The following is a 15,134-nucleotide window of genomic DNA, read 5'->3' as shown; positions in this document are numbered from 1 at the left end:
GGCTTAAAAATTTTATCATTTATTTTAATTTAATTTTTAATACAAAACATATCTTTGTAATTTAAAATATTACTTATATATAATATTTCTTATTATTTATATTTCTGTTAAGAAATAATTCGAAGGAAAGAAGATTTATTATAAAAATCAGAATGTCTTTAAAACAGATAATTAAAGATTTAGTCCTTGTCACAATCTATCCATGATCGCTAATTGAAAGTATAATTAATTATATTTACAAATCGTTATTCAGTGTTTTAAATCCGTATTTCATGGATAGCTATATTAAAAAAATCTATTTAATCTTCTTACTTATATTATTCATAGTTAAATCATTATTTACTATCTCGAGTTGTTGATTTGTCAAATAAATTTATGATTATTATTAAGCAATTTGCTTTTATAATATTTATCAAATTAGGCAATTACTTGCATATAAATGAGAGTTAATTATTAATTTAAATTAATTTATACGCCTACACATATTTATGTGTCGGCGATTTCTTTACATTCTAGGGTCAAAACGTAACATAGTAAATGCGCCTCTGATGACAAGTACATTTTCCTTGATTGATGTCTATTATATACAACCTTGGCCTTCGTTATATCATCCTAGAATTTTATTATATATATATATGTATATAAAAATGTCGATGAGCAAGCTTTATTAAATATTCCTCTAAATATTTTAACAGTACCTTTTTTTTTAAATACATTTTATATTGATTTTATATTGATTGTGAGATATTAATTTAATTAGATAATTTTTTAAAAATATTTATTGAATTTATCTTTCTAATGTAGCGGACAAATTAAAATCATATAAATATAATCTGTCTTATTATTAACAGTTTTGCGGTCTAAAAAGAATTTCTGCCATTATGGGTTCTTTCATTTTTCCATCATAGAAATTTATTAAAAATCCAATGATAAATATATGCTACTACTTCTTTCTTAATGCAATAATTATTGCTTGAGAGAGTCGCAAAAAATAAAATTATAATAAATCAATAAATTATAATAATTAATAAATCAAATATAAAATTGTAAGCATATTGAGTTTGTATATATTTGTTATTACGGGGACGAAAATGAGGATTAGCAACTTTTTTTAGTAATTATTGTAATCATTTTCAAAACGTGGAACAATCGATCCAATTGGAGTTTCGCTGGATTCGAATATTTCGACCTCTGGTTTTTGGCAAGCTAGAGCCCCACATCTGTTTTTGCAGCACTTCAGATTTCCTCTACAATCGTTGTCGTTATTGCAAGTCGATGAACATACCCATCTTCCTGTCGGTATTGATGGACAAGATCCTGGTTTTTCTGTACAAAAAAAATTCAATTTCTTATTATATAATTATAATGATTATTATTATAGTTATAATTTTTATTATATAGTTAGTTTATATGAGCCCCCATATGGCTGATTTATTACTTCTAATAAGTTATTTATAATAATAAAAATAATAAGTCAGTTATAAGATTTGTAAAATGTATTTTCCTCTACTTTTCTCTTTCACAGTCAAAAAGTGTTGTGAATAAAAACTGTTTAAGAATATATACAGTTACGATAAATTTAGATCTGCTGTAATGTTTATTTATATTGAATTCTATTGTAATTTTTACAACCGCTTTAAAATATTGTGCACTATTACTGTTTCAGATGATTAACCAACAATAAATCTAAGGAGCTGTGGAAATTACTCACCTGTTTGAGTAGGTCGCGTCATCGTGACAGGCATGGAGCAAATAGAACCACCACATCGGGTTGGACAGCACTTGCCAATTCCAGCACAATGTGCGTCAACGTAGCAGGAACGTCCGCAGAATTGTACAGGTAAGGCAGGTGGACACGAACCTGCTTTTGCTACATATCTGGTTTGTGTTTTTGCGATAGAGATTATCGCTACAAAGACTAGAAACAGGATCAGCGACTTCATTCTTTGCTGTTTCCAAACACTGCGTGGCACTTGTTCGTAATCTTGTGTATCAAGGGAGAGGCTAAATACGATAAATATTTTATTTATTATACAAATTAATTTATCAATTTAAATCAATAAATAAATTGAAAAATTCAATTTAATAATGGAACTGATAATAGGAATGTTTGTTATAAATATCAAGTAGCAAATGGATGCGATATTATTATGAATTACTTTTAGCTGAATCTTGTGAGAATTATTTATAAAGAGAAACATTAAATATTAAATTAATAATTGTGTTACACAACTCTGATAGTTAACTTAAGCAAATTTTAAATGAATACTTTTTTCGAAAAAGAAAACATACTTAAATATTTTTTTTATCAATTATTGCTTTAATTATAAATCATCAATTATTGTCTTAAGCAATTAAAAAATATAGACTATTGTGACAATAATTTAATAAAAACAGTATTATAAATTAAGAGAAATTAAGCAGAATAAAAGAATGATGACCGATTCACTGATATTAATATAGTCTGAAATTTATATTCAATGCTAAATAATGTAACACTAAGAGATTTCTTGCTCCATCTCGACTTGTCGATTCATCCTTTTACTTATCTTGACCTCGACTTTGTCTCTCACTATTTTATAACGCGTAACACACTATTTATATGAGAATTTATGTTATAAAAAAACTGCACTTCTGCACTCTATATTTAAAGAATACTTGCTGTGATTTGTTTATGTCATACTTTTTTACTGGGGGAATCTGGTCGGAAGTAAATGCGATCAAAGTCTTGTCGTTTTTACCATTCTACAGAATGGTACCTCTGATATATATATATGCCTACCATTCGTCAGCTTCGTTTTTCCCCCTCTTATATCATCGCTCACTTTTACACACAACTCTACAATATCATACGCGTATATACGTATATGCGTATACACACATATACTTAGCTGATATAATTTGTGATATAAATATTTGGAGGAAATATTTTATTATTTATTATATAATATTATTTATTTTTTTGGAAAACTATCATAAATACAAATTTTTTCAAAGATCTTTTTTTATATCTCTAATATATGTTAATATAATTAATTACATTAAATGTGCTATGCCATCCTGATATATATGATATAGGATATCTGTTTAACTATATAATCTCGATTTGATTAAGATGACAAATATTCGAAACGCTAGAAAAATATATATTTTTATAGAATAAAAATAATGCTTTATTTTGTCGTGAATGACAATCTTTAGCGTAGCTATTTTTATGTTGTCTTACAAATTATTTCTTAATATTATGCTTACTAGAGATATGCCTTTGAATAAGGTCACATGTTATAATCGAAAAACGTTGGCGGTATAAACCGCAAAACCACAATTAGGACTCTAATTAATTCCAACTGGACCGGAAGGAAAGAAGCGGTTTTTAAATCGTTGTCCAGACAGTTTCCTTCGTGACAAAAGTATTTTATTTATGGAAAAGATAATTATCTGTTTAAATTATTATTTACATACATGTATGTAAATATACGTGGCGATATATTTTTTCAAAAAATTGAGAAATTGTCTTTCCTTAACAAAAATGTCGAGATCGAATAAAATGTTTAAGCGCTAATCGTAAAAAGTGAAGATTTTGGCTAAAAATAAATAACAGAATTGTATTGATATCTCATTTATACACAACTCATTTATAATAATAACAGTAACAGGGAAACGAAAAATTTTTTGATACAATTTTTATTTATATTATTTATCAAAGAAGTAACATGATTTTTATTCAAAGTATAAATTTTTAATTGCAACGTTCGTTGCAAATATTGAAGACATTGCATCTTAATCTAATTAATTCCGATATTATATCCGATAACAGACTTGCTTATGTTACATATAAAGAGAGTAACCTGCATTGTCGAATAACATCATTTTAGTTTTATATTTATTATGCATTTGAAATGCATTGTATTTCTTAAATCCCTTACAAATATATACGGAAAAATAAAGGAGAGACTTTGATTTGTTTCTCTCTCTATATTTTTTAATAATACATACATAAATATAAAATAAAATTGTCGGCGGGCATAATAAAAAATAGTATAAAATATTTACGAAATTATGCACTAGTCTTAAAATTAATGATAAATGCATTCTTGGTACTCAAGCCTCTTTATACCTGAGAAAAAATCGAGACGATTAAAGAATAAATGAATAATAGATTTAATTAGGGCTATCTAATTTAACATGAATATATCGTGTTCTAGTGTTATATAAAATGCTATATAAAAGTAATACAATATTTTTAAAAGTTAGATTCGATGTTTGCATAATTAAAGTGGACGGGAAACGGGGAAAGGGGTAAATGTTTTGTCTACGCGTTTTTGATTATTTAAATTGTTTGTTTTATACTAGTTATATTCTTTTCTTTTCTCATGCGGAATTCAATAAAATCTGCGTTTCTGTACGGTTTATTTAGTCTGAGTCACATCCTGCATTCTAAAGTTATAATGGAATATAATTGATTTTGTAATTATACCTTAATTTGCACGTAGACTAATCAAATTAACACTTTTATTTTGTTGTAGTTGTATAAATAATATGGTATGAGTGAGGAAATTCGCGTATATCTTTGAATATTTTTGTAAATTTTCACTGTGCATATATAAAAATAGTTATGAGCAATGATAGATAATAATAACCACTGCCTTATACTTAACAATTATCTTTCTATCTATATAGATAGATATATATATATAACGTCATACATAATTATCGAGCACATCACGATACACGATACAAATGGCTAATGCTTAATCGTACTATTATGATAGTTCAGTCAATGATTTAAAATGTGAAAGAATCAATGTATAATTTGTATAAAAGCGTGTTAATGAGTATTTTTACACATGTTTCAATTTCTGCTTTCTCTACTTCTTAGTTGTACCTGCAACAAATAATAAAAATACATTAAAAATGGTTTATAATTATATGAGTATAGATAATATAATAGTTTACATAATTATATTTTTGTTATTTACTAGAATAACACATACACACACAAGCGCCATTCTTCAATTTTATGTTAAAAAGAATGATATTTAAAAAAAAATATAATATAAAGTTTGTTAAACTCGATTAATATTTTTTCACAGAAATTAACTGATTAAAGCGTTAATTTGCTAATTAAATTTTAAAATAATATGGTAAAAAATTAAAATAGTAATATGTTGTAAATAATATGTTATAATACCTTATTCTTGATTAATATTTTGTGACAGAAAAGTCAGCTGATAACTGTCAAAAATATTATAACATATTGTTTAAAACATATTATTATTTTAATTTTTATAATATATTATTTTAAAAATTAATTAGCAAATTAACGCTTTAATCAGCTGATTTCTGTCAAAAAATATTAATAAAGCGAAAATTTGCTAATTAAATTTTAAAATAATAATATGTTATAAAAATTAAAATAGTAATATTTTATTTTATTTTATTTTATTTTATTTGTTACAGGTAGCATTGCTGCGCGCGAGTTTGACCGCGAAATTCTCGAGTGTCGAACGGACGTTGATTCGTGCAATTATAGTTTTCGCATGTCGTTATTTCTCATTGCGCAATGTACGCGAAATACGCGTCGCGTCGGGAGTGCCGTGTAAAGTTTCGCGTGTCGGGAGTGTCGTGTAAAGTGTCGGGCGATCGTAATTATTCGTATTTTCGCGAGTTTCGTGAGTGCTACCATGGACCAAGAGAGGAGGAGGAGGCCTGGAGGCATCGGGCGACAGCGGGACAACTGTAAGGTATGAAAATGAATATATATTTCTTTTAAGAAATACATCATTTTTGTTACATTTTTGTTTAAGTATCTCTATATATACATGTATTTTATTTGTTATTACAGGTAAGCATTAGTAATAAGAGAGGAGGAGAAGGAGGCCCGGAGAGGCATCGGGCGACACTGGGGCAACTGTGAGAGGTAAGCAAAATAATTATATAATAACATTTCTTTTAAGAAATATAATTTTTGTTTAAGTATCTCTCTCTATATATATATATGTATATTTTATTTGTTACAGGTTGCGTTGCTGATAAGCTGCGCGCGAGTTTGACTGCGAGATTTTCTAGTGTCGAACGGACGTTGATTTGTGCGATTATAGTTTTCGTATCGTTTCTTCTCATTGCGCAATGTTCGCGAAATACGCGTCGCGTCGGGAGTGCCGTGTAAAGTTTCGCGTGTCGAGAGTACCGTGTAAAGTGTCGGACGATCGTCGAATTATTCGTGTTTTCGCGAGTGCTACCATGGACCAAGAGAGGAGGAGGAGGCCCAGGAAGGCATCGGGCGACAGCGGGGCAACTGTGAGGTATGCAAAATAAAAACATTCTCTTCTAAACTGTATTGAGATATTCGACTGTTTCAAAACTTTCAAAACACCCTGTATACACACATACACCCCTTCCCCCCCCCCTCCCCCACATACACACACATGTGTATACATAATTTGAATATTTTGTTTTCAGATCGATGTGTGTGCTGTGTACTACAACTCTGCTATTGCACGTATCGGTGAGTGAGAAATTTTTTATTTCAATCGAGTTGAAAGTATTATAACATCCCTTTCTAAAAAAGGCGAGAGTTAATAGTTTGACAGTTTATTTAAAATATAAAATAAAATAAAATAATATGTTTTAAATAATATGTTAGAATACTTTAAACTCGATTAATATTTTTGACAGTTATACTTTGCATGCCTTTTTTAGAAAAGGAAAAGATTATTTATTCTATTTTAATTATAATTATGTTGCAATAAGTCAGTGATTCATTTTGCACGTGGTACAAAATAATTATTATGTCTTTGCATTATACAATGCGTTTTCAATATCATTATCTGCGTGAAATTATATAATTAGATAATTACATAATTATTTAAGTTATGTAATTATAATAATTAATTATATAATATTATGCACATTTATATCTTAATTGTTTGTAATTTATATTTTCTAAAATTGCGAAATTATGCATTATAGCATTGAGAAAACTAATAAAACTCGTATTTCAATGATCGATTGATTCGATATGTTAATGTGTGATAATCAACAGCTTAGCTTTTCGAATGTTTTAATTGCAAAAAATTGCAAAAAAAGAAAATAAGGATTTTTCTTTTAACATATGTTTGTTATGAGTTACAAGAACAAGTTGGTGTGAATCATAAATATTTTTCTTAATCGTGATTTCTACGAAATTCTTGTAATTTTGTCTTGACCTTTTTCTGGAGAACTGCATTGAAATACGTTGCAATAGGTCAGTGATTCATTTTGCACGTGGTTGAAAATAATTATTACGTCTTTGCATTATACATCGCGTTTCAAAATCATTATCTGCGTGAAATTATATAAGTAGATAATTACATAATTATATAAATTATGTAATTATAATAATTAATTATATAACGTAATAATTATGTGATATAGTATATCATATTTAATTTATAATTAAATTAATTAATATTAAATATTATAATAATAATAATATTACATAATATTTAATAAGCTATTAGCTATTAAATTATATAAATCGTACCTCTCGGTGGCACGGGTGGTGCAGGTAATTTCTTTGGTATGGCGCCGAGGATCTTGGCAGCCTCATGACTCATATTAGCAAGATTCATGTATTCCGGCATTCTGGTCTCAGTGGCCTCATTCGTATTTTTCGAAATGTTGGTCAAGTCCGCCGGTACGTGTCCCTCGTCGTATTTCATCCCGACTGTCTCTTGACCTCGAACAGTAAGCGCAGAATCAACCTCGTCGACGACAGACGGTTTCACCTTCGCCATATCGGAACATGACGCTTCGGCGGTATCGTCAACGTGATGCTCTTTGATCGCAATCTCGCAGTCTACGCGAACAGAATCCGCGGATACGGTTTCGTTGCTCGTGCAATCTGAAATGCACATTCCCGGTGGTGCAATTGGCGGCGTAAAATTCGACGTCGACGGGTCGATGTTCGTATAATTGTTGTTACCGGTGTGTTTCGTCGCTGCGATTTCTTCTGGATTTTTGTCCGACGAGACATTCTGAATAAAGTCGAGATATCGCGGATGTTCGCAAGGCGAGCTCGGTGTTTCCGGTTCCCTCGGCGAACCGTCCGCTTTGAACGCTGCGAAAATTGAATTGCAGATTTGCATTCTCATATATTTCTGAAATCTTAGATATTACGAACGTTTAAAAAGACGTCTAATAAATATCTCCCAATTATGTTACGTTATCATATAATTCGAAATGATATCTGGAACGGATAGAGAAATGAACGATTCAATTAATTCTAAAGTACCATGAACGGGTAAACCCGACGGTGGAAACGCGATGTAATACTCGTTATCGCCAGCCCTGGATGGTGATTGCATTTGTCGGAGGTCGAAATCACGCGCGATAGAGACTGTCGGTGATGGGGAATACCCAGACGCTGGTGAATACCTGCCTGGGAATGGCTTAGGCGCAGGTGGTATCTCGTAGGATGTCATGCCAGTCTTCTCATCTCTGACATTTTGAAGCTGAAAGTAATTTTAATATAAATATAATTAATAACAGAAAATTATGCGCTATAATATACATATATTTTTCTTTAATATATTTTTTCTCTTCGATCTGATCTTAGACGATATAAAAAAATTTTAATCAAAAATATTTGACGTGTTAAATATTATTTTTAATATCAGCATAATACATATAAGGGAAATTTAGATAGTGATTGTTTTATTCCTCTGATCTATTCTATAAATTGATAGTCATTTAGAATTGATCGGTTCTAATTTTTGATATATTGCACGTACTCTTCTATCGTCGGAATCCGAATGGGTTCCACTATCGCCCAAGCTGGTACCACTGCAGCCACTGACAGTGCTCATTCTGCCAGATGAGGACGAACCTAAGAAATTGTATGAACGCGTGAATAAAGTGTCCAACTATTCATAGCAATTTATAAATTATAATAGGTCTAAAAGATATTTAAAAGATATTCAACTTTCTAGATATCTCTTTTTCTGATATCTTATAAGTATTTCTCGAACTCTATGCTCATGTTAGATTATACTTACTATGCTCATGTTAGATTATACTTACTGGAAACACTACGAAGACTTAAGCTGCTGACAGGTCTGCGATCAGCTAATCCACCGTTAATACTTTCAGATTTCGAAGACGTGTCAGCGACAGTACTAACAGATTCCTTCGTATCTGTAACAAAATTTAGTAGAAAAATCTGAATTATTATTCCATTTCGATAATCACATCAAAATGATTGAAAAGATTCTAAAATCGATTACGCTTGCCTTTCTTTCCTTTGGAGAAGAATTTTCGTATCTTGTCGAAGGGCGTCGGGGTCTTCATCTCTTCTTTCAATCTTTTTTGTATCCTGTCGTATTCCTCCCTCATTGCAGTAAGCTGTCGTTGCTTGTCTTTGAAACTTTGTTGCACATCGTTTCGCTTTTGCCAGTTTTCAACCAGTCTTTCTACTTCGGATATCGTAAAGACGTTATTTTTGAAATCATTTATAATTTCCAAGAGCTCGTCTTGAGGACCTGACGGTTCTCTAGACTTGGTGCTGCTGTTAGACGACGTTCTGTTGTAGGAAAAATTCTGACATATCTTTTGACCGCAATTTTCGTCTCGTGCTCCTGGCGAATTTTGATGGCATTCTTGACGAGCACTTTGTATAGGTGTACCCGTTCGAGATTGCGATGGATTAGTTGTATTCGTGCTAAGTATCTTTGAACCTTCAAATATAGAATTTTTTTCATCAGATATATTTGTTATTTATGTATCCCCTTTCGAAGATGAGATTAGATAGAAATGATTAAAATACAAATGTTATCGTAATCTATATAAAATTGTTGAATCTTTATAATTTATAGAAAAATGTAATTTGAATTATATAAATAAGATCTATATTAATATTTAAAAATGCTGGTCATTGGGAATGCATTATGATAAAAAGAATTAATTATTATATGATTATAATTATTTTATGAAAAATTAAAAAACGAGTCTTTTACCAGCGGGATGCATTTTCATGTAACCTTGAAAAGATAGATCCAGTCCGTTCGATATGGCAGTGGTTGTTGGTGTGGACGGCAATATTACTGGCGTAGGTGCCGGTACGATCGAATAATTCGCTGCTAAAGTGTTGTTCGTAGACGTACTAGCGCTCGTCGTCGTTTGTAGAGTTGGAATTAGAGTCGTAACTGGTCTCGCGATCGGTGGTACTAAGTAAGCTTCGCTCAAAGGTCTCGGTCGACAATAATCTTCCTTTTCGCTGCCGGTTTCATTCGCAACCGCTGACGAGACATCCGTGGTTGAATTTGTTCCTAAATACATTTACATTATTTTTTTCAAGAATAATTGTACATTATTATAATTACATATACTTCTCAAGAATGAGATTGATTCATTTTTACTAGAATGTTTCTCTCTGTCTTCTTTCATAAATATATAGAATTATTATTTTGCCATTATTTATCATATAGAATTACATATTATTATGTCATTAATAATGAATAAACTTCGATATTTCCATTATTTTAAGAAAAAAGATTAATTTTTAGAATGAATGCGGACAGAACTGACATATTTTCGTAATATTATTATTGCGATATATTGTTTATATATATATATATATATATATATATATATATAAAATACCTGTCGATCGGTTGTTCGTCTGGCTTATAACTTTCAGATAGCTATACATGTTGGTGAACTCGTTCATTTGCTGAATTTCCGCCGACCGGGATCCAAAATCACGCCCGAAACATGCAATGCAGAGTTAATAACATCGGTTAATTTATTGATTAATCGAGACTACGATTTGAAAAGTATGAATGAATAACATGCGAATTCGCGCAATTTTTCTTCTTGAAATATTCTTGCTTCGAGATAAGCAAGGAAAGTTGATTAAAAGTAAGATCTTTTCAAAGAAAAAAATGAAAAATTTTATTCTTACTTACCAGACATATATTAAAATAAAGTTTACTTTTTATGTATTTTTCCACGTAATATTCAAACAAGTATTTCTTTCAAAATTTTATTATTTTACTGACAATGAGACAAAATCTTTGAAGTTGTTTGGAAATTATGTAAAAGAATAATAAATAAGAAACGAGCTTCTCATTAAATGAAAATAAAGTTTTTGTTTCTTCTCTTTTGAAGTATATTTTATACTTTTAAAACTTTCCTCACAAGGCAAGCACGCGTATAACAAGCGTCAAAAGTCTTGAGAGAGGCGAAGAATAAAATCTCGCGAAAGTACCGATTGCGCTCGACTATTTGCGACGTCGGTCTAAAGGCGAGGTTTTTGTACCATGTAGCCCCGCAGTTGATGAGCCAATCTCGCGTGTCCGGCTTGCTCGGCGAGGTCGGTCGGTGTTAACTCGGAGACATTTTTCAAGTCGCACGCCAGATCGCCACCCGGACATTCTAGTAATTGCCAGGCCAGTTTTTCTAGACCAAATCGCGCGGCGAAATGTAACAACGTCGGATTTTCCTCCGGACCTGCGAAATAAATTCGAAAATCGCGTTAGCAATGAAATTGACTCGAATACATAACTTCCATTCAGTCATTAAATTAGATGTTACTTACTCGTGTAATTTTTGTGAGAGGGTACCATACCATTCGGAGTAGATAAGAGATTAAAATTGGGTGGGATGTTTTTCTGAAACGCATGGACCATCCAATTGTCCAACTGTTCGCTATCGGTAGAGCTAAAGCCAAAAGTCTGTAACAAATAAAAAAAAATATAATATTATTTATTATTATCTATAATTTTCAAACTAAAGATTTCATAACATCCATTATTCCTAATAATAGTTTATATAATTTTCCATTATTAAATAATTTTTAATTATTTTATAAAATAATTATATATTATATATGTATTTATACTGAGTAGTTTAATACTGGATTAAAAGTTAATTCTCATGTGTGTAAATAAAATTACCTGACACATAAATTCGAGAGGATTATCGTGCGCCCTGAGGATCTGATCTAATTCTCTGAGTCTGCTTTCACACTTGACTTGCCTAACTCCGAGCGAACATCCGTTTTTAAATATCCTCACGCCTACTAACATAGATACTTCGAGACATCTCTCCGGTATTGAAAATTGTAGCGCATAAGGATTTCTTCGTTTTACATTGCTTATATTGATAGCGTCACCGCAACGATCAACGACCACTGAGACGTTATCCTCGGAATTTAATGGATCATTTAATAAAACGATTATTTTGTTCTGCCCCTGCGAATGCGTACATTTTTTATCTTAAACTCTTGGAATGCATATTTTCGAAAAAAAAATAATTTTTCTCAACAATTACTTACTAGTTTGACCTTTTTCGGATGCACGGAAAATGCAGTTTTGTCGTTTCTAAGGGCTGGTGGTGGCATAGTGCCCAAAATGGCGACCGCCGCGCCCAGCAATTCACTTACGAAGGTCTCGTCCTGATCTTTGACGAAGAACTTCCTCCACTGATCGTAGGCGATCAGGCTAGATCTATGAGTGTCGTTGATGTGATTATCTTGTACTCCTAACATCATCGCCAACACTTTCTCGGCGACTAGATGACTGGTCAGATGGACGGCATTTTCTGAACTGGTTCGAATGCGTTCCAGTAATATCGGACACACGATGACGATCTGAAGACGAGACGATTGGATCTTCTCTTCCATTTTCGGAGCTATCGGTTCCTCGATCGTCATATGACGTATTCTAAAACGATACATTATCGGTTTAGAGATTCTTCCGATTTCAAAATTTTTTTTATTCAAATCAGGTCTCAAAAATATTCTAGGTATTCTATTTCATACTTACTTGAAAGGGGGTCGTCCTTGTTGACGACTGATTTGCTCGAAACATGCAGTTAAATAATTAACCCACAAGTTGGAAGCTTCGCTGTCCTTGCTAGAGACAAAGAGGACATCGTCTTCTGCGTGTCCGTCTCTCGATAAGATTGTTGAATGCGACCCTGAAACAAGCAATTGAAACATTAAATTAATTGACTCAAGTATCTATAAGATACTTTTTATATAGGGATATTAAATAAAGCTTATATTTTTAGATGAAGATGTGAAAGGCAAAATGTTTTTACTTCCCGAGTATTAGAAATAGCTGAGAATTATACATAATTCTATCAATATATAAATAATTATTAAAATAATATTATATTTTAATTATATATAATGTATTTTATTGATTTTATTTAATATTTTTATTTGGAGCGGGTATATTAATAATTTGTTTGCTTTTTTTTTCCCCAGTGTATTTCTTTATTATCGTTCTTTAATTTACGGAATGTTTTCTATGTATGTCACATAAGCAACCTTGCATGATTTAGGTTTGTCATGACGCACAAGGGATGCGTTTAATTTCGGGTGACGCATATCACGGAACACGCGACGCAACTATAATACGTTTAATGAAATAATGTCACAGATAATGTGGCTATTTCATGCTACACGCGAAAACGATGACCATAGGATGATGAAACGCTTTCCTAAAACGTAAAATCAGCACACAGTATACTGCCAGTAATTTGAATCAATTGAACAAACTTAACGTGATATTATTGATATATCATATAATACACACTAACTGAATATTAGTAGCGGCAGATAATTATTTATTCTAATTTTTATTTTTATATTTAATAGTAATATTTACATAAGAAAAATATTATGAACATTTTCGTTAAATCAGCCCTAAATTGACTATAAAAAAGTTATTGAAAGAACATCTAGTCTATTTTTTATGCCTTATATATTTTTATAGAATTTTTTATACACAATAACAAATTTAATTGAAAACTATTTCGAATAAAATATTTTATGACAGAGTTAAATAAAACAATTCTGTAATTTTTATTCTATTAACAGAATGTTACAACAACTTTTTTATCTCTAATACGTGAAGCGCGTGACTTCCGTTTTCAATACTTTTAGTTTTCAGTTTTAATACTTTGATTTCAAGACCAGAGAATTGATTTCTGGTTTGACCGCGCACAAAAAAAGTTTCAAATTTATTCCAAAAATTTATTCTTTGAACATTTAATATTACTGCAAATATTTTATCATGCATTATTTTCAAATTATCGTAATGTTTTCTAGATTTTATTGCAATTTTAACTGTCAGCGGTATCTGACAACCTTGACGAGAAATTACAACGATGGTATCGCGGAAAATACATACGGTTTGTAACGCACGTGGATTGTGAATCGCTCTTTGGATGATGATAATTGCTGTAAAAAGATCAATGCACTCAAAGAGACGCATGTCAGATTACTTTAAGACAATTCGCTCTTTTACGATTATCGGGACATTCTCGTTAATATAATTCTTGCAATAATATGCATTTTCAAGAATTTATATTTTCTCGCTTTGACTTACGTGTTAATGCGTAAAGATTTAAAAAATTTGGCCGGTTTCGTCTTCTTGGTCGAGGGCTAACGCAGACATCGGCCATCATTTTTCTTTCTTCTGATTATATTTGAAAAATTCAATTGCATACGTTCTTGAAAGGCAAAGCATTAAAAACGCGTATTTCCTTCCGTTGCTTTTGTTTTAATTACAAAGTTTTAATTTCCAAATTCTAATGATCACTGAAATGTCTACTAGCAGTTGCGTAACACACAATTTTTCGATAACGTTTTTTCCCCGGAACAAAATTGTTGTCTCTTTTAATCGGACGAAGATGAGTCGGCGGATGACGACGTACGACTGCTCGAAGTATATCTCGAGAGGAAATCGTACCGTTTATTCTGAAGCCCCACCCCGAATGCATTGTTTTCACGCTCAGCTTTAAAGGCGAATTAGGCGATGCCCATAATTTTTTTGTACGCATGATGCATATTAAACTCTCTATCCGAATGTCTGTTTCTGCATCGAACAATGACAGTATTATACACTCGTGTCTCCCTCGAATTTGTGGCGATTTAGGTAGAGCTTTATTATATTTTGTCCGTTTAATTTATTCGTATCATTTTGTAAATGATCTAAAATATAATTTATTAGACCTGTATAAAATGTCTAATTTATCTGTATTATATATTTATCAAGAAAACTTTTTGAAGAAATAATGATAATTATTTACATGTTCTTCAAAAATAAATTATTTATGAGCCTGATTAAAATATATACTTTAAA

At 31.0% G+C, this 15,134-nt stretch overlaps 3 protein-coding genes across 7 annotated transcripts in view; 1 reads left to right on the top strand and 2 right to left on the bottom strand.

The window, feature by feature from the left end:
* Positions 1-867: 867 nt before the first annotated feature.
* On the bottom strand, positions 868-2,777 carry LOC145941333 (antileukoproteinase). 2 transcript variants are annotated; one of them, XM_083047422.1, is made up of 3 exons: positions 2,663-2,723; positions 1,712-2,004; positions 868-1,326 (listed from the first exon to the last, which is right to left on the bottom strand). In XM_083047422.1, exons 2-3 carry the CDS (start codon positions 1,941-1,943, stop codon positions 1,112-1,114), a joined length of 447 nt encoding a protein of 148 aa, XP_082903548.1. In that variant the 5' UTR covers positions 1,944-2,004; positions 2,663-2,723; the 3' UTR covers positions 868-1,111. The 2 variants fall into 2 exon arrangements, with proteins under 2 accessions (XP_082903548.1, XP_082903547.1); XM_083047421.1 differs by having other exon boundaries at positions 871-1,326; positions 2,684-2,777.
* Jdp (DnaJ domain-containing protein) overlaps positions 1,702-15,134 on the top strand; it is a 45,802-nt gene continuing 32,369 nt past the window's right edge. For both annotated transcript variants that reach the window (XR_014426165.1, XM_083047419.1), the window contains exons 1-5: positions 1,702-1,840; positions 5,461-5,744; positions 5,846-5,920; positions 6,021-6,305; positions 6,463-6,508. Coding sequence is in view for 1 of the 2 variants with exons in the window: in XM_083047419.1 (XP_082903545.1) it covers positions 6,130-6,305; positions 6,463-6,508 (222 nt within the window). In the remaining variant the exon portion in view is untranslated. The remainder of the gene's footprint in view (positions 1,841-5,460; positions 5,745-5,845; positions 5,921-6,020; positions 6,306-6,462; positions 6,509-15,134) is intronic.
* The window catches only part of Stumps (DBB domain-containing protein stumps), a 28,063-nt gene continuing 16,711 nt past the window's right edge, over positions 3,783-15,134 (bottom strand). The window contains exons 6-19 of one of the 3 annotated variants that reach the window (XM_083047406.1): positions 12,807-12,960; positions 12,317-12,704; positions 11,937-12,233; positions 11,579-11,714; positions 11,300-11,490; positions 10,642-10,711; positions 9,996-10,307; positions 9,273-9,716; positions 9,064-9,177; positions 8,775-8,869; positions 8,276-8,495; positions 7,967-8,101; positions 7,526-7,885; positions 3,783-4,885 (exon numbers count right to left, since the gene is read on the bottom strand). In XM_083047406.1, the coding sequence (XP_082903532.1) occupies positions 4,869-4,885; positions 7,526-7,885; positions 7,967-8,101; positions 8,276-8,495; positions 8,775-8,869; positions 9,064-9,177; positions 9,273-9,716; positions 9,996-10,307; positions 10,642-10,711; positions 11,300-11,490; positions 11,579-11,714; positions 11,937-12,233; positions 12,317-12,704; positions 12,807-12,960 (2,933 nt within the window). In that variant the 3' untranslated portion in view covers positions 3,783-4,868. Of the gene's footprint in view, positions 4,886-7,525; positions 8,102-8,275; positions 8,496-8,774; positions 8,870-9,063; positions 9,178-9,272; positions 9,717-9,995; positions 10,308-10,641; positions 10,712-11,299; positions 11,491-11,578; positions 11,715-11,936; positions 12,234-12,316; positions 12,705-12,806; positions 12,961-15,134 lie in introns of all 3 variants that reach the window. The other 2 variants (XM_083047405.1, XM_083047404.1) reach the window with 2 other exon arrangements.

This window comes from Prenolepis imparis, unplaced genomic scaffold (genome assembly GCF_030444845.1).
Source record: "Prenolepis imparis isolate NDT839.2.m4 unplaced genomic scaffold, iyPreImpa1.0 SCAF_10, whole genome shotgun sequence".
Lineage (NCBI taxonomy): Eukaryota > Metazoa > Arthropoda > Insecta > Hymenoptera > Formicidae > Prenolepis > Prenolepis imparis.
Note: the sequence above shows the minus strand (reverse complement) of the source record. Positions and strands in the feature narration are given on the sequence as shown.